The following is a 25,461-nucleotide window of genomic DNA, read 5'->3' on the forward strand; positions in this document are numbered from 1 at the left end:
GATCACCAAATGCAATGCCAAGCATCGGCTGGAGTGATGTAAAGCATGCTGTCGCTGGACTCAGCAGTGGAAATGTTCTCTGGTGTGATGAATCACACTTCACTATTTGGCAGTGTGATCTGAGTTTGGTGATTGCCTGACCTTACAAATGCTCTACTGACCGAATGGGCACAAATTCCTACAGACAGACAGACACCAAAATCTTTTGGAAAGCCTTCCCAGAAGAATGGAGGGGGCCAACACTATATTAAAGTGCCTGGTTTTGGAATGGGATGTCCAACAAGCTCATATAGGCGTGATGGTCGGGTGTCCATATACTTTTGGCCATATAGTGTATGTGACTGTATTGAAAACTCTGACCGTTGCACTGCAATAGTACAGGGTCTAGGACATGAGCAAGCTTTCCAATGCTGGAGCAACATGATGGAAGAGCAGTTCCGGTTCAATCTACTTCACCAGAGGTATCCGTGGTGATCAGGCTGAACCTGCGAAAACTCTTCCCGCGTCACTACATAGGTAGCGTGTTACCATAAACTCTTTTGCTACACTGCTTATGTTTTGGGGATTTGGAGACCTCTCTAGTGGAAATGTGTAATAACTTGGTGTGAAAGATCTACTACTGTCATCATTTGAGACCTAGACATCGAGCTGGACCTTCTTTTTGAGCCTGTGCGCACGACATTAACATATATGAAGTGGGCCGAAAACCACTTACTGATGGGATTGTGCAGGTGCCCACTGGCATCTGTTGAGTCGTCAGAGTCTGAGGTTTTTCAGCTCTATTCTAAGTACAGTGAAACACATTTGAAATCATTGTCTGCGGCATTTAACCAAGCTTTACAGATACAGCAGATAGAGGTTAGGTTGTAAAATGCTGAGTGTTCCTTCAACATACTTAACGTCATTCAAACCCCGGCCTTCTAACTCAAACTGCAGTGCTAGAAGGCCCGAGCACAGCGTAATGTTTTCTCTATGACCATCTAGGACTGGAGTTTTCCATCAGTGCTATAACGAGTCCAGCCGGGGAAACATTCAGACGTTGTCATCAAAGCTGTGTAACTTAAATACAGTGTCATGTGATGACGGATCTACTTTACTAGTTCATACTGGCACATGGTTTCCATATAGTCACATTTACAGGGTTTTTTATTCATAAATATTCTTAGAGGGTCAAGTATTCATTTGTAATTTAAGACTTTTAACTTAATTATCTGAAATGGATGACTAAAGCACCCTTGTTGGAAGATATTCATCCATGACATCACTGGAGATGTGTGTTTGTGTGTTTGTTCTTCTTCACAATGACGACGTTGTAGAGTCCACTACCTCTCGTCCGTTGCACACGGTAGGAACGACGGTCGCAGAGGAAGCTGTGGGTTAAATTTTTTGGTGGTCAGATCAACAATGTCAACAATGACTCGCACAAATAATCAGAATTCATATATTTATGGAAGCCCATTTGCGCCAGATAGAGGAGAAAACAATTGCTCATGTTTTTATTTCTGTTTCTGGCAGCAGTTTGTCAAAATTTTGACTCTGCATTTTAAAATAATGACTTCATTTTTTAAAACAATGGAATATCTACATATATTTCCAAAATATTGATTTAGTATGTCAAAAAAAAAAATTGTATCTCATAACAATGACTTTCTTAAAATTTATTAACTCGTTATTTGACATAGTATCTCAAAATCTCAAGAAAAGTCATTTTTTCAAGATATTGTCATTATTCTGAGATACTGAGAAAATAAGTCTTTAATTTGAGATACTAAGTCATTTCAAGATACCAAGTCAATGAGTGTGTTCACATGCACTTAATAATCCGATAACTGCAAAAAATCAGATTTTGTCAGTAATCTGATCAGCGCGTTTACATGCATTTGAGTAATCAGATAATAGGAAACTCCACGTTTACATGAGTCAGACAGTAATCAGATTTCTGCTTTGCAACCAGCCAATAAACTCACAGAAGAAGACGCGTCGTAAACGTAACGTAAAACTCAAACTTCATGTTGCGGCTTTTTTTTTTAAAACATCGCACCACTTTACCTGAAAATACATCATACATCGTCTAGAAGATGAAGAATATTTAAGTCCTTCATTTTGTCAAGCATGTATTTGGTTTCAGCTTCGCTCCAAAAGTGTTTTGCTGCATCTTGCAGCGACGCCGCTCTCAGTCGCACATGTGCAGACTGAGAAATCCAAAAGAAAGTAAGTTTACATGCACTGAGAAATCTGATTACTGAACTAAAATCCAGCTCTCTCTATTGGATTTCTTGATCAGATTTCTAGACCTTACTCTGATCTAAGAAATTGGAGCATGCTGCTTACATGACCATTTCAATAATCGGATAACTGCAGAAATCCGATTATGACTGCTTGTAAACACACTTAATATTTCAAGAGAAGATGTGGTTTTGAGATACCAAGTCAATATTTTGAGGAAATAAGTCATTGTTTTAAGAAGCTAAGTAAATAGAGAAATAAGTTGAAATAAGTAGTATAAGTTTTTCAAAATACTAAGTCAATATTTCAAGAAAATGAATTATTTTGGGATAATAAGACAATATTTACAGAAATTAAGCCATTATTTAAAGATACGTGGTCAATATTTTGACATACTGCTGCCATAAACAGCCTGGTGGAAGTGGGTTTCCATACATATTTACTGACTATATTATGTAACTATCAAGATAAATATTAACATTAATCAGTAGGTACAGTACAACTGGGGTAAGTTGTTGCTTGTAGTCTACAAAGCTTATCATATGAATTTTACTGTCTGGAAATTGTTGGCGTATTGTATCTTTAAATAGTTTGGCTAAATATCAAATTTACCCAGCTTTCCTCTTACCAAATGTAGTCATTCAGCTAAGACATGTTTGGTGTCAAAGGTTTGCTTCTTTAATTTTGCGCTGGAGCTAACAGGCTAATGTAGCTAACAACTAACGTAACCTTATAACTAGCATGATGCTAACCAAATGCTGACTATCACACACTTGCCTCAAACTGAGTGGGGTTTTAATAGACTTGCTTATGTTTTTCGACACACTGTTATTGATAAAAATGGACAAAAAGTGGTCATAGCATAGCTAAAGTAAACAGTAGCAGCAGCCATGTTGAAGCCTGGATAGGTTACAGTGTCAAACATATGAGCAAGTCTATTTCTGATTATTTAACAACTCCATATTGTTTAAGGCGAGGATAATGATTTAAACCATGGTCACACCACTGTCACCTCGTCATTTTCTTTGCTATGGTGAATTAAAAGTCAGGTGGTCCTGATCTGAAGTGATTTTGGAGGGAATGTATTGGTTGGTAAACAACTTACTGGCTAGTTAACTAGATTCTTTTGCAGTTGTGAGTGACAAGCGACATAATGTTTCCTCTGTGTAGATTTTTTTAGAAAGAAAACTACTGGAAACAAATTCCTTTTTAGTGTTTCCACATCCTCATTTTTACTTTCTCATTCAGGTGAATTGGCTTTTTGGTCAGGCAAATTTTAATTGCAATAAGTGACTGCAGCTTTCAGCATGCAGTTTGCTCAATTCAATAAGTTTCTTTATTTCCCAGAGAGCAAGCTTATATCAATCTGCTGGCTTGATAAGGTCAGCACTCTGCTGACTGTTTGCCACTGCTGGTCCACCCTCGGACCACCCAGATTATTGTCCTGCACACAAGGTCTAACTTTTTTAATCTCCTCAAACAGATTTTAAATGCACATCGCCTTTTATTTTGGAAAATTAACTAAGACAAATATTACAAACAATTGAGTGTGTTTACATGCACTTAATAATCCGATAACTGCAGAAAATCATATTTTGTCAGTAATCCGATCAACGTGTTTATATGCATTTGAGTTATCAGTTAATGGGGAAACTCCAGGTCTACATGAGTCAGACAGTTATTGGATTTCTGCTTTGGATTTCAGTCAATAAACTCACAGAAAAAGATGTGACGTAAACGTAATGTAAAACTCAAACTTCATGCCGTGGCTAAACATTGCGCCACTTCACCTGAAAAAATGAACATACATCATCTGGAGGATGAAGAATATTGAAATCCTTCATTTTGATGAGAATGTATTTGTTTTCAGTGTCACTCCAAAAGTGTTTTGTTGCATCTCGCAGCAACACTGCTTGCTTATTTCTGGTACAGCACTCTGTTTTCACACATGCGGAGACTGAGAAATTTGAAAGAAATCAGAGTAAGAGTTCACATGCACTGATAAATCTGATTACTGAGTTAAATCCAGCTCTCTTTATCGGATTTCTTAATCAGAATTTCTAGATCGGAGTATAGTGTTTACATGACCATTTGAATAATCAGATAACTGCAGAAATCTGATTATGATCGGATTATTGAGTGCATGTAAATGCACTTATTGAGAGAAAATATTAATAGGCCTAATATAAAATGATGATGTTGCTGACACTGTGCTAGATTGGTTACAGCTGTATAACCGGCAGTATTTATGATGTTGCTGTTAAAATGATTTATTAAGTTAATTTACAAAGGATAACCAAAGAAAGAAATGAAGGAAAATTAAGTCGATAGGACTGTCTGTGGAAAATGAGTGATTAAAAGTGGTATTTTATCTAATACTCTGCTTAACCACCAATGGGCCACTCGGAAAACCCTGAGCAAAAGCCAGTGGGCCTCCAGCTTTGCTGTCATCGGGCCAACAGTGGCCTGCTGTCTGGGTTAAGAGCGACATTAGCCTCGTAGCTCCTGTGCAAAACTACAGAGGCAAACCTCAGACACCAAACATGGCTTGGCTGATCAACTACGGTTGAGGTAAGTGGGAAAGTGTGTATGTATGCATGTGAGTGTTTGTGCTTCCTTACAGTTGTTCTTCACTTTAAAGTTGCAGCATGTATCCTGGAAAAGAGGTTAGCTACCCTGTGAGTAGGTGGAGCTGGGGGCTGTGATGGCCGTGGAGAAGCGGTTGTCCTTCGCCCTCAGGGTGGTCACGTTCTTCTGTGGCTGGAACAGAATGATGTGGATTTTGGGAGCGAAGAGACAGCCCAGCACCACCGATCCGCTCAGGCTGACCGAGATGCACATGGTGGTGGTCTGAACCTGTAGAAGGAGACACGGTTTAGAACGTTTCCAAACAGACCCGATGCTGAAAACTGCCATGAGAAACAACATAAAACCTGAAATTATAGGGAGTTTACTGTTTGAGTGAAATCTCACAACATCAGGATTTGGTTGTGATTCTTTAGGAAATGATTCAGTGCATCATTGAATCTCAAATTGCACTATGATTTGATTAGATTAAATTATTTTAGTATTATTATTAAAAAAAAAAACACTGAGGTCACACTGGAGTGTGACTGGAACAGAGCAGCAGAATTCAGACAAAAGCAGTACAGCAAGCTTTTTTAATGTTACATTTGAAAATGCACAAGAATTTTGTTTCGGTCAAAAAATGAGCATATTTTATTGAATATTATTTTTCTCATAGTCATTATAATGACTCATTATAATCAGTTATAACATTCCAAAATGGACTCCCCACCTTCAGAACGATGCATCAGTGCTTTCCCTTCTACTGTTTACCAAGTGATTTTTCAGCATCTACTTGTCTGTTTTTTTCTGTTTTTCGGAGTAATAACTCTACTGAATGACTCATCAGCAACCGCTGTGAGCTGATGACTAAACCACACCTGCACCACGGCCTCATTCTTGGTGTGAGATGCCTTGAGTTCCACAAGGATGTCTGTTCACTGACATTTTATTGTTGCACTGAGTTGTGGCTTCTGATTGGTTTGGCTTGCCTGTCATTGTCCACATGCACTTGAGCCCCTGTCTCTGAGCCCCCAAGTCCCTGCCTTGTTTTTTTTCAATTGCACTTTGTGCGACTCTATTAGTTATAATAATCTTGGCAAAGTTGTCCAGATGACAAAACTCTAAACACCATTTAGTTTGATTTTTGTCGCAGGGACAAAAAGATGCTCATTGTTGTGTCACTGGTCAGTGATGGGGGCGTTGACAGCTCAGTTCAATTTTCATGCGTATGTTATGTATTGTGTTATTTTCATGTCACTACCGAAATACAGAGAGTTTAGTCCATAGGCGGAGTCTTATTTTAACAGGAAGTGAGACTGCATCCCTGTCCCTCATGACCACATGGTGAGCAGTTAGCTCTCACTGTTTGGAAGTGAATGTGTCCCAAAGTCTGAAAATCAGTGTGGGACATTAAAAATTGTCACAACCGAAACATTTTCTGCAATTAAGTTTTAACTAATGTTTTTTTCTTGTGTTTTAATGAAAAATATTATGATTTTATGTGTGTATAAGTGTTCAATGCTGAAACAGTCATTACTGAAACATTTGGTAGTTTCAGTAGCGTTAATTGAAGATTGTCTTGTTAGTGATGAAATGGAACGTTCAACCATTTGCTTTAATTAAATAAACATAATTAAGCCATAGAGTCTCTCAAAACAAAAGGATTTTAGTCTAAAGTACAACCCCATTTCCAAAAAAGTTGGGACGCTTTGCAAAATGTAAATAAAAACAAAATTCAATTGGGTGCAGATCATTTAAACCCTATGTTTCATTGAAAATAGTACAAAGACAACATATCAAATGTCGAAACTGAGAAATTGTTTTTTGAAAATTATGTGTCCATTTTGAATTTGATGCCAACAACATGTTCCAAAAAAGTTGGGACAGGGGCCTGTTTACCACTGTGATTCATCAACTATTCTTTTAACAACACTCTGTAAGCGTTTGGGAACTGAGGAGACACTGCTGTAGTTTTGAAAGTGAAATGCTTTCCATTCTTGTTTGATACAGGATTTCAGCTGCTCAACAGTTCAGGGTCTCCTTTATCGTATTTTTTATTTCATAATGAGCCAAATGTTTTCAGTGGTGACAGGTCTGGACCGCAGGCAGGTCAGTTTAGCACCCAGACTCTTTTGATATGGACTCATGCTGTTGTAATACATGCAGAATGTGGTTTGACATTGTCTTGTTGAAATAATCGAGGCCTTCCCCGAAAAAGACGTCGTCTGGATGGCAGCATATGTTGCCAAAACATGCATATATCATTCAGCATTAATGGTGCCTTGGTCACCCATGCCACGTGCACTAATGCACCCCTACACCATCATTAATACTGGATTTTGAACTGTGTACTGATAACAAGCTGAGTGGTCTTTAGCCCGGAGGACAAAGTGTCCATGATTTCCAAAAAGAAATTCAAATGTTGATTTGTCGGACCACAGGACACTTCTCCACTTCCCCTCAGTCCATTTTAAATGAGCTCGGGCCCAGAGAAGGCGGTGGCTTTCAATTATGATGGCTGTTAGTACTGTTTATATTGCACTATGCAAAATCGTGAATAATGCTTTTGTAATTTTGTACTTTTTGCTTAATTAAGAAGTTAGATTTCTGTTGACATGGCAAAAAAAAGTCGATATTTGTTATAGACCCAATCAGAGACAGTTTTAATTTTAACATTTTTCATCGTTGTAATATCCAACAACTTTATTGAACATCACATTGTACGTCCATATCGTTAAGTCCTACCAACAAGTATGTCTCTATGTATTTAGCGGAGACTTTAAAATGTTCCCCCATCAGGTTTGTCAGTTTATTTGAAGAGCGAGACAGTGTTGCAGACCCCTTGCCCAGACCGCCAGCGGCCTTTCATTATTATTTATTTATTTCTTGTTCAGAAAAGCCTGAATGCACTTTGTTTTGGTTCTAAAGCACCAGGGCTTCTGAATGATGCGCCTCCTCCTCTTTTGTTCTGTCCATATCGTTTCAAATGCAATTCTCAAAAATGGAACCGAACAGATACCAGCATGTGACGGACAACTTTTACTTGCCAGTATCCCCTGTGCTGTCCGGCAGCAGCGGTATGCTTTTAAACGCCAGACAAAATAACAAAGCGAGGCTTGACAGGAGCACACAGGCAGATCAACAGCTTTGGGAGAGGAGAGAGAGCAAAGAGCGAGGAAAATAAGAATCTCTTTGTTCCGCTGAAGATTGCTGCACTTTGCACCCATCTGCGAGGCCAAGGGTTCACCGCGCTGCGCTGCTCTGAATCACACCGCCTGCAAGCCTGTCTTTTATGTCAGAATATATTAAAACTAATTCCGTTCCGAACTGTTTTCATACAGAGACAAAGCTCCTCGTTAGTTATGATTCTACGGTTTAAATGGGCCTGAAGGTTTTATGAATACATTTTTAGGCTGTTGTAAACATTCACTATATCCTGACAGCCCAGTCGGGGATCACTGTGGCTGGACCCTTTCTCTGTAACAACAAAGACTCTGAAAAACAACAGTGCCAGTCTGCACCCGCCACGCATACCATTATGTACGCTTATATTCAGAGATGGTATGTCAGAAGTTACTCTCATATCTGCAGAGTTAGCACTGCTCCTCCAAAGTTGTATTTAATTACTTATTATCTCACTACATTCAAGACTACACACAAAAAGTCTGTCTAATTATATTATAATAAGTGAAAAAGTTTGCATGACATCAATTGTGTTGTGCTAATTAGCGGCTAGTAGATTTTTATTCATTATTTTTTCATGCATTCATGTTTTTGGGTGAAATATTTTATCATACATAATAGGGTGATGTTCCACAGAGCTTTATGGAGCTCTGCTCATAACATACCTTCTTAATAAAATGAACAGTAGAGCATGCAAATGGGATCCTAATGCATGGCCACGACTTAGTAAGACATAGGAATGGAATAATTCATTCATAGGTGCTACTTAGACATGTAAATGAGCCACGACTTAGTAAGGTGTAAGAACAAGATAATTAAGTCATAGCCACAACTTAGTAAGGTGTAAGAACAAGACAAACTGCCATAGCCATGGCTTAGTAAGGTGTAAGAACACGATAATTAAGTCATAGCCACGACTTAATAAGGTGTTAGAACAAGATAATTAAGTCATAGCCACAGATTAGTAAGGTGTAAGTACACGATAATTGAGTCATAGCCACAACTTAGTAAGGTGTAAGGATGAGTTAATTAAGTCATGGCCATGACTTATTGAGGTGTAAGAACAAGATAATTAAGTCATAGCCATGACTTAGTAAGGTGTAAAAACAAGATAATTAAGTCATAGCCACAACTTGGTAAAGTGTAAGAACAAGATAATTAAGTCATAACCATGACTTGAAGTGTAAGAACAAGATAATTAAGTCATAGCCATGACTTGGTAAGGTGTAAGAACAAGATAATGACATCATAGCCATGACTTAGTAAAGTGTAAGAACAAGATAATGACATCATAGCCATGACTTAATAAAGTGTAAGAACAAGATAATTAAGTCATAGCCATGACTTAGGAAGGTGTAAAAGCAAGATAATTCAGTCATAGCCAGATGTTAATAAGGTGGGGAAATGAGATATTTAACTCACAGTAGGAAGCTGTGAAAACGAGATAATTAAGTTGTGATCATGAATTACTAAGGCATTGGAAAGAAGATAATTAAATCACAGCCATGACTTAGTATGGGTGGATATGCGATAATCAAGTCATGGCCAAGACTTAATTATGCCTGAAAACGAGATAATTAAGTCATGACTACAACTTAGGCTTGGGAACGAGATAACTGAGTCATAGCCAGGACTTAATAAGGCATGAAAACTAGATAACTAAATCATAGTCACAACATAGTAAGGTGTTTGAACTAGATAATTACATTGTTGCCACAAATTAATAAGGCATGAGAATGAGATAATTAAGTCATGGCCATGACTTAGTAAGGTGTGCGAACAAGATAATTAAGTCATAGCTGTAACTTAGCAAGCCGTGAAAAATGAAATAATTAAATAGTTGCCACGAATTATTGAGGCATGAGAATGAGATAATTAAATCATGACCATGACCATAAGGTAAGGTATGGTGGGATATTACCTGTGGTTGTAGTGGGCTGGTCATGACTTAATAAGTTGTGGCAGGATCCTAATGCTTGGCTACGACTTAGTAAGGCATACAAATGAGATAATGAAGTCACAGCCATGACTTAGTAAAGTGAGGGATCAAGTTAAGTCATGGCCATGATTTCTTAAGGCATATAAATGAGATAATAAAGTCAGATCCATGAGTTAGTAAGGTGTGGGAATGAGATAATTAATTTGCGGCCATGACTTAGTAAGTTGTGTGAACAAGATAATTGTCATAGCTGTAACTTCATAAGCCATGAAAAATTAGACAATCAAATAGTTGCCACAAATTATTGAGGCATGAGAATGAGATAATTAAATCACAACCATGACTTGATCACGGCCATGACTTAGTAAAGTGTGGCAAGATCCTAATCCTTGGCTATGACTTAGTAAGGCATACAAGTGAGATAATTAAGTCATTGCTACCACTTTGTAAGGCATATGAATGAGATAATTAAGTCAGATCCATGAGTTAGTAAGTTGTGGGAATGAGATAATTCATGGCCATGACTTAGTAAGGTGTATGAATGAGATAATTAAGTCACAGCCACAACTTAGTAAAGTGGGGAAACAAGATAAGTCATGGCCATGATTTCATGAGGTAAATAAATGAGATAATAAAGTCAGATCCATGAGTTAGTAAGGTGTGGGAATGAGATAATTAATTCATGGCCATGACTTAGTAACATGCATGAATGAGATAATTAAGTCACAGCCACGACTTAGTAAAGTGGGGGAACAAGATAAGTCATGGCCATGATTTCATGAGGTAAATAAATGAGATAATAAAGTCAGATCCATGAGTTAGTAAGGTGTGGGAATGAGATAATTAATTTATGGCCATGACTTAGTAACATATATGAATGAGATAATTAAGTCATAGCCATGGCTTAGTAAGCTTTAGGAACAAGACAAAACTACAGCTAAATAAGGCGCGGAAACGAGATAATTAAGCCGCGATTATTATGCTGTCGCCACGGCATAGTAAAGAATGGGAACAAGATAGTTCAGTCATTCTCATGCTTTACTAATTTGTGGCCTTGCGTTACGATCCCATTCCCATTGCCTGAGTGTATTGTGGCCATGCATATGATTAATTTTATTAAAGGGGATGTCGCCAGCAGGGTTCTGTAGATCTTCACCTTTGATGCTGTCATAGAAGACACTAATATGGAAACGTAATATGGAAACAACCACCTTTTTACACAGCTGTCTCTTTATACACAACCACTCTTCCCTGTCGATGACACAAACCCTCACTGATCTTTCAATACTGTCTCTATATGATATGATTCTGTCTTGATATTGTCACTATCTTAAACTGATCTAGGAACACTTCTCTCTATATACGAGACAATTTTCTCTTGCTACTCTCTCTGTCGCATACTGATCCGGGAACACTCCTCCCTGCTGGTGGAGTGATTGTTTCTGACAGCTGTTTGCTATGGCAGTCCAGGCATCGCCGCTCACACAGCCGCGGGGCGTTCTTGATGACTGTGTTTATCATGTAGCTAACTGAGTTCTGACATCTCGCACCTCACAGCAAAACGAGTTCGCTGATAAAGTGCGACAGGCCGCCCACAACCTCCCAGAGGGAGTCGCTAACACCCGCTACAAGCTAACGTCTCTGTGGTGTGTGTGTATTTGGCTCGCTAGATTTTTCCGGTTAAACAGCCAGGGGACTCCAGTAAAAAGCAATCTGCCATTTAATGTTCTGACCGTAATGGCAAGTTTAAGCTGTATGCATAACGATTTGAAATCATTAATTTAGCTTTATATATAAAGCCCCACCTATTAGATATATAGCAAATGGTTAATCTTAAGCCAAGCTTTAGGTGCTACTCTCATGGTTTTATCGGGAAGGATGACATAAAGACTAACTTAAAGAGGAACTCCGGCCTAAAACTGGAGTATGTTATATATTGTGTTATGCAGTACTCAGCAGTGCAGCATTGTATCAGTCAGCCTCATCTGTTGTATGGAACTCACAATTTTATATTGTTTATTGTTATTTTGTATCATTCAGCTATGAATTCCCACTACAATATCATGCGTACACTCAATATATCATAGAACCTTTGGGAATCCCTGTGGTGTAAACTAGTCGTGACTGGTAGCCACTGATCTATAAGCTAATAAATACAACCAACCATTAGTGAAACTCTCGACTGTCAATCAAAATTGTAAAGAAAACAGAAATTATTTACCACAAAATGGACATAAAAGGTTTTTACACTAACTGTGGCTTTTAGCTTGTTGTTCTCCTTATCTGATAAGCAATTTCTTTTGTAATACATTCTTTCTATTGTAATTAGGATTTGTAGACAGTTACTACTGGTGTACAGCTGGAAAAAGATGTTTGGTTTCCCAGCAGTAATGTTAGCTATTCTAGGCATGATGTCAGAGATATGAGTGTAGGGATTCGTAGGTTGTGTAATACACCACTCACCCTATAATCACTAGCAGTGACGTAGAAGATGGGCTGGAAGGCCAACCAGATGATGCAGGTGGTGTACATTGTGAATCCAATGAACTTGGCCTCGTTGAAGTTCTCGGGGCACTTCCTGGTCTTGAAGGCATAGAAGGTGCACAGGACGATGAGGATGCAGTTGTAGGTGAGTGACACCAGCATGCTGGAGTCCAGGCTGTTGCACTTCAGCGTCACAACGTCCCGTCTTTCCGGACTCACTTCCTTGCGGACGCCCGGAGCCTCAATCAGGAGCCACACCAGAGCCACCAGAAGCTGAGCAGAGATCAGGGCGCCACAGATGGCCACTTGGGAAGCGGGGCTGATGAAACGAGGCCGCTGGGCGCCATCCCGTGCCCCACCGAATATCCTCGCGATCCGATTGGTCTTGGTGAGGAGGGCGGAATAACAGACAGCAAACGAGGTACCCAGGCCGAGACGGCGAAGGGCGCAGACGACTGCCGATGGTTTGGTGATGTAGATGAAGGTCATGGCGTAGCACAGGAGGACTCCCAACAAGAGGATGTAGGACAGCTCACGTCCACTTGCCTTCACCACTGGAGTGTCATTGTGCCGCAAGAACACCCCAGCAACCGCCATGGTGCATAGCATCCCAAGGCAGGCGATGGTCACGGGCCCTACAGCCCATGCATCTGACCAATGGATGTACTCTTCTGGGAGCTCATAGCAGCCAGTCAGGTTGGCCAAAGGCCATTCCCCAAAGCCACAGTCCTCGCAGGTGAACTCATCCAGAAGGTACTGGTGGGGCTGGCAAGGGATACAGATCCAGCAGCAAACGTCCCCAGGCTGCATACTCTTGGCCTCATTGGGTTGACAGGGGTCGCTGCACTGGGAAGTGGGAACTGCCCCTCCAGCCCAGGGCACCAGACTAGTGTTAAGGACTAAGCCCTGAGCCCAATAGCCCACCTTCCTGTAGACATATTTTCCATGCTCTTGACGGTAGTGGAAGATGTTGTAGCGGCCCAGGCTGTCCCCCAGAGAGGTGAAGCGCACGACGTTCTCTGTGTCAGCAGGTCTAAATGGAGCTGGTTAGAATACAGAATAGAAACAGGCCAAGAAGCAACTTAAGGTTGAGCAACAGAATTTGGTGAAAAGTAGACTTGATATTATTATACTGACATTACCACATACTGCAATAATTCAAATAAGTGCCAGTATTATGTAAATTACTGTTCTTTCATTCTCTTTCATGCAAAATCAGTCATTTTTTCTTGCTTCATCCTTTATTTAACTATTCTCTTTGTGCAATTCATTCATTCTAATCTTATTCAAATTCTAATTCAAAAAGTATACAATTGAAAGGATTTTACTTAATTATAAGCTACAAAAACAGAACATCAACTACTTAATTTCACTCATGCAATATTGTGCAAAAGTGTTTTGTGCACCCTTTCTAGTCAATTTCCAGTCAAAACGGCTTTTAAGTATGAGTTATTCATTCTTCAGTGTTGGAAAACCATAAACACATAAACGTTATCCTACTTTTCACTATCACTACCATCCAAAACCATCAGTGAACGTACACTAAATTTTCATATGCAATAGTAGTAAATCTCAAAAAGTAACTCTGAGTATTATTTTGGCTTACAGCACATTGCATTCACCTCTCTGCCATGAATGGACATCAAATGGTTTAGGTCATTAACTTCTCTCGACACTTTCTTAAAACTGCGACATCAGGATATTTGTAGCAATTTCAGTATAAACAACTTTCTGTCAGGGAGCCTTTAGAGACATAACATTCTTCATACATCTGGTTTCTATCAGCACCAATGTGAACAATTCACATTTCACATCAAACCACTTTGAATGAATACATTTAAGGACGGTTCTATTCATCCAGTTAATGATATTGGCTCTGCAGCTAGACGGAGTGTTCAGAGCAGTATTACTGTCTGGCTTAATAGATATGTAAAGCTGGGTGTCGTCTGGGCAGCTATGAAAATCGATGCTATATTTGTTAATAATTGGATCAAATGGCAGCATAGAGAGAGAGAGAACAGAAGGGGGCCAAGAATGTAACCCTGTGGAACACCATAAGGAATTTCATACTATTAGACACCTGGTCACCAAAAGTAAGAAAGTACATTCTACCAGTTAAACAAAAAGAACGTTTCCTGGCAGTCCAACCCATTTTCATATCTGTCCTGTAGTATGGTGTAGCAGCAGAAAGGTCAAGTAGTACAAGAACTAATATATATTTGTAATTACTGGGCATTTTGACTGGAATGTTAATGATAAAAGATACTCTCTGACTTTGCATTGTACTGTACATACTTTCAAAACGTAGAAAGATTATAATGTAGATTTTCACTCTGGCAAAGCATTCTGGGGAAATAAATTAGTACTCTGTGATCTGCTCTTCAGTAGACAGTTACATGGACAAGCTTGTCCAGGGGAAGGGTGCTAAACCACCAATTTGCCTGTAGTTCGGTTTCCAACCAACTGAATGCAAATAACTACTGTTACAAGCCATTTGTGCAGAATATAGTTTCCATTATAAATGATTAAGTAATTTTACAAGCTAGTCCCATTAGTAATTATATGGAAATTATATTACTATCAGGGAAAATGCAAGCTATCTAGTGATGCTCTGTAAAGCTTCATAACTGAATTTGGACCACAATGATACTGTTTATCACAATAATTCTGCAGACCACAATCGTACGTCCATCGTCCAAGCTTAGTAAAAAGGCAGTGCTGATTTAAAAACGGCTCACTTGTAGTACAGTTTCGTCAGTAGCGCCTACACATTTATCGGCCAGGAGATGCTGCCTTCAGCTGAGTACTGTTTGTGAAGTTCTGAGCACTGGTTGCTAACTCGCATCAGCTGCTGGATGGAAACTGGACAACTTTAATCTGCACTCATTTAAACAGTGTGTAAAACAAGCTCTTTATTAGTGGCCAAAGGCCACAGCTAAATCAATCCAAATCGATTAAAATAACTTCAAAATAAAAAAAAACAGCTGTGGAGCGGATTAATTAGCGTTTCAGGCTTGACTAGAGATGAAACAACATCAGTGTGCTTCTGCACTGAATCTGCTTGCATTATCTCTGATGTATACCCCTGATTTTCCTAAAGTGTTTCCTTTAATGGTGGAAAACACTAACATTTCAAAGACTCATCGTGGATAAATCAGCATCTTTGTTCTTGCAGGCTGTAGCTGAGTCAATCTCCACTGCATGATTGTTATTCTTAACCTAGCAGCAGTTTTTCTCTGAGAGGGACTGTCTGATAACCCGATAATTAAAGTTTCATCTCATCTTTTCTATCAGCAGTGAAAACTGCATACAACAAGATCCATTGATCTGAGTGATGACTGAATGTTGAATGAATCAGCTTTCGCATCTTTATAATGGGAATACTTCACACGTAATGAATGAAAGCCAGTGGGTGCCAATTAGCATTATGCAAATGGGATTGTGTTAACTGGACCCCGGTGGCTTTCAGTTCTCGCTAGCCAAGTTAATATTTTGGGCGACGTATCCTTTTAATGTATAGTACTGCGCACAGACCACCAGAGACCACCCCTCATTTATTTATTTACCTATCAAAATGGCCTCTAAACGCTAATTATTTATTTTTCTACATAGGGAAAGAAGCAGAAAACATATATTTACACAGACGCCTCAACAACTAAACATAATATCGCATTTTTCAGTATTTAGTGTGTTCGCTCTTTACCTTTATTACAGCTTCTGTTCTTTTCAGATGACTTGCTTTCGGTTTTTCAAAGAAATCTGCATTATTCCACATCACCAAAGTTCAGTCTAAAAAGTTGGTTTAGCATTAAAGTAATCCCGAACACATTCAGCGACGCTGAGGACTGGGACTCTGGGGCGGTCAGCCCATTGTTCTGAGAACACCAGCAGCTTCTTTGTTTGCAAAATTTCTTTTTCCATGATTATTAAAAAATGTTATTTACTAAGGATGTGTATGGGTACTTGAGTACTCCTTAACTGTTTGAGGTACGAGGATTAGAATACTGAAATTACTATTCGAGTCTTTGTTACATTCTATCAAAGTAAGATAGAGAAAACGTCTCTGCTAACAATTCAGTGACATGACAGTTTCATGTTTTAACTGGACTGTAAAGTGTAGAAAATTTTGCAATTAAGTCCGTTAATTGTATTTGCAAGTAAGTGCATTATATCACACTTTGCTACTACAAAACATGAGCATGTTGCTAAGGAAGCACGTTGTTAATCAAGGCCAAATAGTGCGGCTTGCTCTGGCATTAGCGCTAACTGGGCTAACTGCTTTAGCTGATGTTAAGTTGGTTCAGAAACACTAAACACACATTTCTCTGACTAACTACCATGTTAGCACATTGTCCACCTGTAAGACGACGAGTCCTTATCAGCATCCAGTGTTGTTGTGGTTAGCTGAATTTTAGCTTATTAGCTCATCTGAAGAAGTAGCTTCTGTTATTCTTTTAACATGAAATCCCTTGGCTGTTTTTTTGAATAGAAATTTTGGTGCAACACCACTGCATATACCAAAAGAGGTAAACCTACAGCTCTACATTCATTTCAGCCAAAGTTTTGGTGGTTGTTCTTTCTTCCATGTGATTTATCAAGTACACATTCATTAACTCTTATGGATCTGTGAATATTAAAATTAGTGGAATTCACATTCCTATTCTTGGCACTTATCTGAAGCAAGTGTGAAGGTTGACTTTCTCCTCTCTCTCAAATATGGAAAGCCTTAAGTGCTGGACAGTTTTGGTCTTGCTTGGTCTACCAGTTCTTCCAGGTGGTTGTTAGGAGTCCCATTTTCTCTATGTTGTAATCATTTTTTGAACTCCAGTTTTGGAGACACCTGTTTTTCACTTACTTAGATTTTCTCCTTCCTTGTGCAAGTGGATTATCTTTCATCTAATCTCCTCAGAAATATCTCCTGAAAATATTAATAACTTGTGCTTAACGGCCATTTTGTCTGGAAATTAAGTAAATAAAGTCTGACATTTGCACTGTATTGTAAATGATTGTCACTAATGTTCCTTACCATCGAACTTGGTCTTGAGGATGAACTCACGGTAGAACCTCTTGCCATTGCCGGGCTTCATGGCATCACATACCCGGGTGGTGTTGGGGCACACTGCCTGCCGCATATTATGCAGCGCGTGGGCTATGGCGTAGACTGCGTTCACGACGAACATGATCTTTGACTCTGGCTTGAATGAACCATCCCTCAGACTGTGGCTGGCACAACCCGGCTCATGCAGACGGCATCCGAACTTGTGCTCCCAGAACTCCCGGAACCAGGGATTCCGGGTGTTCAGCTCGGGTGTGAGTTTGGTGAAGTAGTCCTCAAATTCGCGGATGGAGTAGGACGCTAGCTCGATGGTGAAGGCCCCATTAGCTGCCTTCTCACTCCCGTGCACCACACTTTCCTGCGCCCCCCACCCATCACTGGCCACCCAAATGAAGGTGACGTTCATTCGTGCAGCTGCCACCAGCAGCTCCCTCGCATCCTCACTGCGGGTGAAGAGGATGACCACTTTGGCATTGGCCTTTTGCTGCAGCGAACGGATCACCGTCTCGTAGTTAATCCGGTTCATAGAACGGCTGACTTTGACCGATGTAGCGATGCAGATTTGCCGCACCCTCGCCTCTTGCTGGAAGGCATCGATGCCTGTTTCACCATAGTCACCCTCAGAGGCTACTGTGGACACGTAGGTCCAGTTGAAGTAGCGCAAGATCTCTGCTATGGCTTTGGCCTGGTAGAAGTCCGGTGGCACGGTTCGGGCGAAGTAGTCATAGCGGGATTTATCACTTAGCTTGGCGCTAGTGGAGGCATAGCTGATCTGGGGGATCTGGAAGAGCCGCAGCAGGTTGGCCACCTGGAAAGATCGATGGAAGATAGAAAAAAAGATCAGCTAAGACATGTTTGGTGCATCTTTTGGTTGTTGCTGGAGCTACTAGGCTAATATAGTTGAGAAACACTAGAACCAAATCTTTTCCAACTCCAAAACTTCTCTCACTCAGCTCAAACCACATCCAGGTATTCATAAAGGTCTTGCAGACTTGTACGACACAGTATCACTTACTGTGAGCTATAAAAATGAACAGAACTTCACTGTGTAGATGTCTTCTATGGGCATGGCTGTGGGAAACTGGTCCACCCTGCAAACTGTTTCGCAGTTACAAAACTTGCAAGAGAACATAGAGATACACAGATCAGGCATAACATTATGACCACCTCCTTGTTTCTACGCTCATTGTCCATTTTATCAGCTCCACTTACTATATAGGTGCACTTTGTAGTTCTACAGTTACAGACCATAGTCCATCTGTTTCTCTGAATACTTTGTTAGCCCCCTTTTACCCTGTTCTTCAGTGGTCAGGACCCCCATGACCCCTTACAGAGCAGGTACTATTTGGGTGGTGGATCATTCCCAGCACTGCAGTAACACTGACATGGTGGTGGTGTGTTAGTGTGTGTTGTGCTGGTCTGACTGGAACAGACACAGCAGTGCTGCTGGAGTTTTTAAACACCTCAGTGTCACTGCTGGACTGAGAATAGTCCACCAACCAAAAATATCCAGCCAACTGTGTCCTGTGGGCAGCGTCCTGTGACCACTGATGAAGGACTAGAGGATGACCAACACAAACTGTGCAGCAGCAGATGAGCTATCGTCTCTGACTTTACAACTACAAGGTGGACTGACAAGGTAGCAGTGTCTAATAGAGTGGACAGTGAGTGGACACAGAGTTTAAAAACTCCAGCAGCACTGCTGTGTCTGATCCACTCAGACCAGCACAACACACACTAACACACCACCACCACGTCAGTGTCACTGCAGTACTGAGAATGATCCACCACCCAAATAGAACCTGCTCTGTGAGGGTCCATGGGGGTCCTGACCACTGAAGAACAGGGTAAAAGAGGGCTAACAAAGTATGCAGAGAAACAGATGGACTACAGTCTGTAACTGTAGAACTACAAAGTGCACCTATATAGTAAGTGGAGCTGATAAAATGGACAATGAGCACAGAAACAAGGATCATAATGTTATGCGTGATCGGTGTAGTTACCTAGGTTCTGAGTATCAGGCACTATAAGAGCCAGTGAGAGTCTCCTCCACACCTCCAGTTATCACCACCACATCGACTCGTGAAACAAATCGATTTAGACAGATAAACAAAAGTGCCAATGGCCCTCTGCAAAACTTGTTGACATGCAATCCAGTTTGTGTGACTGTCCATTGCCTGGTCTTGGACACAATTGCCTCTGGGTGCATCTGCTGGGCAGGGAGAGGAGATAGGATACTGATGCTACAAAGCCTCCATCTGTACTCGTTATCTAACTCATCTAAGTCGATCATTTCTACCTGCTCATCCACGGAACTCAGGCAGGTCTAATTCTGATGGTTCGAGATAACGGCTGCAACAAAAAAACAACAGATAAGGAATTGTGTTAGCGGCTTACAGTCATGTTAACCGCAGGGCATGATCCCCTTTTGAAACAGGTTGAATTTCAGTGATCAAATCTACCATCTGTGTTTCGCTATAACGACTGCCTGAAGGTAACGTCTGAAAAAATGTTAATTCCACCAGTTTTTCAAACTTTCAGCATAACTTAGTGAGTGAGATGTAAACAGTCATTCAGAGTGTTTTGATGTGAAGTGATTCATTTTAGAGAAACTTACTGACTCAATAGATTTCCATAGGACTATTTTGCCTCACAGCACTCTGCCATGAATCAATGAATAACTTGGTTTTAGGTCAAACAGCACCATTTCAAGTAATAACATTCTGTGAGATATCTGCTAGAGGCATTTAGACATCAGGGGCCAGATTCATGAAAGTGTGTTAAGAAAGAAGATCTTCTGAAATGTGTTTTTTCTTAACTTCATTCTTAAGAAAAGGTTACGAGAATTTGTTATTCTTCAAATAACTTCTTATTGTCTTTTCTTAACTATTTTCTTAGGAATAATTCTAAGAACAGGTGGTGATCCTGAAAATGTTACGTTCTTAAATGATTTCGTAACCTTATGACAGCCTCATACTCGTCTCAGGCTGTAAGAGTTGACAAGTTGAGCATCTAAATTTATCATAGATGCTGCCTCTGCTGCTCCTGCCCGTCCTCGTCCGTCACCCAATTATCATATTTTCCAATGAGGATTTTTTCCTGTTGGCTGTGTCTTCCACCATCATCTTTATTTCTTATGTGCCCAAAAATTTTAAACGCTTGGTTTGATGTTTTTCATCCATTTTGCTCCTCTGAGCGGATTAAACTACATCACAGAAATAACAGTTAATACAAATTCAAAATGTATCTTGGTACGTGGTAAAATGCAATGTAGCCTAAATAATAAAACAAGATTATCCCAAGAGAATATTTGAGAACTTATTTTTTTTCAAGAATTTAATTGTATTTAAGAATATTGGGCCTCTTTCACAAACTGTTCTTTAGAAGAAATTTCGGTAACACTTTCTATGAATGTCACGTTTGTAAGCATCTATAAACACATTTATAACATTTTATAATGCATTCATACGGCATTATAAACATGATTATAAACATTTATAAAAATGAATTACACTTTATAGCCATGTTTATTATACATTATGAATTGTTAATATAATGCATTATAAATAGTGTTAATAACATGTTATACTGTCAGTGTCAAAGAAGTCAGTCCCAGCTTGGAGAGCGTAAAGTAAAGACAAATACCAAGCTAATGGTGGTGAACATTACCTTTCCCACACTGGGTAAAACACTGATGGCAGCACTAGTTTAAACTCTGACATTTGAAGCCTGTGATGTGCTGTACTTTGTACGTTGAAGTGTTTCAGTAAATTCTTCAGTAAATACTTCAACTTGTAGCCTCACTCTGAACACTGGAGGAGGCTTTAGTACAGTACGCTTCACTTTACTTAGAGCGGACTAATACAACTTATGAGCTCTTATAATTTGTTATTAACAGTACTTATAATGTATTACGTTAACAATTCATAATGCATAATAAGCATGGCTATAATGTGTAATGCATTTTTATAAATATTTATAGCCATGTTTATAATGCCTTAGGAATGCATTATAACATGTTATGAATGTGTTTATAGATGCTTACAAAGGTGACATTCATAGAAAGTGTTACCGAAATTTCTTTCACTTACATAGTTTTCGTGATTGACATTCACCAATGTTTTCTTACTTGGGACTGTTTCCTAGGTACACACTTAAAACCGATGGTTCTTCAAGGGTTCTTTAGTAAAGTAATTAGTTCTATATACAACCATGAACACTCAAAGAACCCTTCGCATGATTAAAGGGTTCTTTGCATCATGAAAGGGTTTATCAAATTGATGGAGAATGTGCTGTACATGGTTCTATAGAGAACCTTTGTGAAAAGGGTTCTATATAGCTACCAAAAGGGTTCTTCTATTATTACAAGCTTGACATTGTAACAATAGAAGAACCCTTTTGAGTGCTATATAGAACCCTTTTCAAAAAGGTTCTCTATAGAACCATACACAACACATTCTCCATCAGTTCCTTTCACGATCCAAAGAACACTTTAATAATGCAAATTGTTCTTTGAGTGTACTTTTTTTGAGTGTAAAAACGATTGTTTTTACTGAAGAACCCTTGAAGAACCATCTTATTTAAGACTGTAAGAACAGAATCTACACACACTCCAGAGCACAAAGGTGTGAACAGTTCTGAGATTTAAGAACACGTCATCAATCTGACGTAGACTTTATCTTGGGATCTTTAACAAGAACATATTTAAGAAAAAAACTTAGGAGGATTTTGGTGAATGAGGCCCATTATTATGAACTGCTTAGTGTTTGTCTTAAGAACCTTTGCAGGTTTTTTCTTAAGAAGGCTTTTGTGAATCCGACCCCTGGTTCCTATCACCACCACTGTGAACAACTCTGACTTGCTAGGTTTCTCTAGAACAGAGCATTTCACACCAAACGACTCTGAATGCAGAAATGTTGAAAAATAATTTGGTCACACTTTATTTGGATGGTCCCCTATAGATGCTCTACAGCTACTTAAATCATTAACAACGTTTCTGGTGGTCCTCAGTTGATTACCAACAATATTATGGTTAGGGTTAGGGTTAGGAGTAGATGCAGGTTTTGTCTTGAGGTTAAGGTTAAGGTTAGATTTAGGGTTAGGAATAGATTTAATACTTCAAGTTCAGTTGAATTTAATGGGTATTTAGTTGAATGTTATTGAAAAGCAGACTGAGCGTTTACAAGACATCTATAGTGAACCATCTAAGTTACATTCAACTTCAAGTTCAGTGGCATTTAATGACTATTCAGTTGAATGTTACTTAACAATATACTGAACATTTACAAAGAATCTACAGTGGACCATCCAAATAAAGTGTTAGCAATAATTTTGTAACTTTCCAGCTACTGTCATTCATGCGGCTATTCCAGAGCACAAAATACAAGCGCCACCACGCTAACCTTCTAAACCCTGCTCTGTTCTGGTTACAGTTTGCTCATGAACGTTTAATTCACCGTGGCTGTAAAAGTGCTGTACATTCAGTTGGATACTTCCTGCGCATTCTTATTTCCCAGAGGTGCCGAGCAATCGCTGGAGGAGCTGTGTGGCGGAATTCTGGGAAGCTGCTAGCTGTGCAATTTGAAGTGACAATTAGGCCCACAGGGAGTGCAGGATAATGACGGAAATCCAGAGTCTGGGGGCTGAACATACTGCATCAGACGCCTCACTGCAGTGTCCATATGTATGAGCGCAATTGTGCTGATTTAGGGTCACTTTTTGCTTTTCATTCTGCAATTATTCAGGCAGGTGGAGCTGACCCTGGGTCAGCATTCTTACAACTGGGGGATGTTCAATCCTTTCAGGCCCTACAGAGTCAAAAGAACAGGACTTACCAGTGTTCAGTAGACTAAATCGGGCAACAACGTTCCCAAGGGCTTCATGCAATTTATTCTCCCCCGATTCAAATTCCAATTTAGAATTCCAATTTTCGAGCTCCACCTGAAGCGAATCTATTCAGCCCTCAGACACACGCCGCTGTTGTGGTCATGCTATCTGCCTCTGTGTGCCACATATAGGTGTGCGGATAAGGGATTTTTCATGCCAGCATGATTCCATCATTGAAAGCTGAAATAATCTTATACTCCAGGATTATGCGTCTGCTGTTTACTACGCTGCTGCTGGCTCGGCAGCCAACGTTGAAAAATCACTTTTATATTTCCCATTCAAGATTGGGTTTATGGCCAAAAACTGTGATACAAATATCACCCTGGAAGTGTTCCACCTCAAGCACTGTGCCAAAGAACATGACTGCATCTTGCTTGCCAAAAACAAGTCATGTAACAGGCATATAGAGTATTTGTGGAGGGATCTTAAAGGGCACATATCAAAAAAACTATGTTCCTCACTTTTTTGGAATAAAGGTGATGTAATATGTACACCTAAGGCCTCAATTACCGTTCTTAAGAAGAGGTTTCGTCTTAAAACCCACTTATGCAGCTTTTACGAAGAGTCTGACATTCACCAATGTGTTCTTATTTGGGATTTGTTCTTAGGTAAGAACAGAATCTACACACAATCAAGAGCACAAAGGTGAGAACAGTTCTGTGGTTTAAGAACACGTCATGAATCTGATATAGACTTTTTCTCAGGATCTTTCAAATAGGAGATATTGGCCCAATATTAGCATTCATACAGTGTATGCATGTATGTGGAAGCAAAGCTGCCCATTTATTGCTTTTGTAATGTCACAAAAACCAACAGCTTTACATACAGTTGTGCACGAAAGTTTGAGCACCCTGGTCAAATAACATGTTTTGTTGATTTTCTAATGCATCCTCTACTGAGGACATAAAATATAATGCTGCTGTCGTTTTTCAGTTTTTGACATATTTTGAAAATACATGTTGCCCTTTACATTGTGTGTAAATTCCATGATGAATGGACCAAAAGAAACAGCCCAAAATTTCTGGGAAAAAAGTCTGGTTCCATTGACTTACATTAAAAATAAGGTATGTTTTTTCTTTCTCCTGTAAAGTTCTCATTTTGGAGATACGAGGTTTTGTTCCGATAGCAGTGATAATGTGTACCATACCTTTTGTTTTTGTAGAAAATCAACAAAACGTGTGATTAACCAGGGGTGCCCTAACTTTTGCATGCTACTGTATATCTGGCCATTTAGCCTGCAGCAGTTTAGCACCACCCATTTCTGCTGGAGTTATACCCCACAGTTCAATACCGGTTTTAACAAACCTTCGTCCACTTGGCCTCATCATTTCTTCCTCAGCGCCATCTTAAGGTCTGTTCCATTACTTTATTAGCTCAAGTGAAGGGTGTTAGATGTGCCCTTGGAGGGGTGAGGGGTCGAGGGAACACCAGTGTCAACTTCAGCAGCAGAACTTGCCCAGAAATCATTGCGTCCTGACACACTTCCCTCTTCAAACCCAAAAATAATGGCAGACAAAGCTATTTATAAGCTACAGCAATAAACTACTTTAAATTGCTTAATGTTTCAAAACCATCACATTCAATTTGCTGGACTTTGTGTTACAAACTACTCCATCTGTTATTCACAGCTGCTGATACAACTTATTCACTTTATTCTGCTAGCTGGCTAGTTAGCATGCTAAAGGCTACATGGCTAACAAGAACAAAACAAAAGGCTTTCACCCCAGTTCTGCTCCCAGTTTATTGCCAGACAAAGCGATTATTCACACACACGTACATTATACTCAAACCTCTTGCACTGCAAAGTTTGCATGGCTAGCCGATTAGCTCGCTGAGGCTAACCTGCTGAGGGTGAGTGCATTCTGTTTGAATAATCCGCTCCTCACTGTCCCCTCCTCCCCTTCTGCACTGAGTGGACACTTATGTACCATCGGTGTGACGCACATCCGAGTGGTGAGTCGAAAGTGGGCGAGAGAAAGTTAAAAGGAGAATTAAAACAGGGCTAAACACATCTGAATTAGCGTCGTCGTTCTGTAGTTAGCATCATGCTAATATGAAGAGCTCCAGGTCTAAGCTGGTTTTCTCTATGGGGAAAGTGAGCGGCCTTTTGGAAAATCGC

The 25,461-nt window shown here is 39.8% G+C and overlaps 1 protein-coding gene across 1 annotated transcript in view; it reads right to left on the bottom strand.

Annotated features, from left to right (window-relative positions):
* Positions 1-1,279: 1,279 nt before the first annotated feature.
* Positions 1,280-25,461, bottom strand: part of grm2b (glutamate receptor, metabotropic 2b) — a 45,392-nt gene continuing 21,210 nt past the window's right edge. Inside the window, exons 2-5 of the mRNA XM_036559920.1 lie at positions 17,427-18,264; positions 12,380-13,443; positions 4,848-5,082; positions 1,280-1,370 (exon numbers count right to left, since the gene is read on the bottom strand). Coding sequence (XP_036415813.1) covers positions 4,894-5,082; positions 12,380-13,443; positions 17,427-18,264 — 2,091 coding nt within the window. The 3' untranslated portion in view covers positions 1,280-1,370; positions 4,848-4,893. The remainder of the gene's footprint in view (positions 1,371-4,847; positions 5,083-12,379; positions 13,444-17,426; positions 18,265-25,461) is intronic.

Source organism: Colossoma macropomum, unplaced genomic scaffold (assembly GCF_904425465.1).
Source record: "Colossoma macropomum unplaced genomic scaffold, Colossoma_macropomum, whole genome shotgun sequence".
Taxonomy (NCBI): domain Eukaryota; kingdom Metazoa; phylum Chordata; class Actinopteri; order Characiformes; family Serrasalmidae; genus Colossoma; species Colossoma macropomum.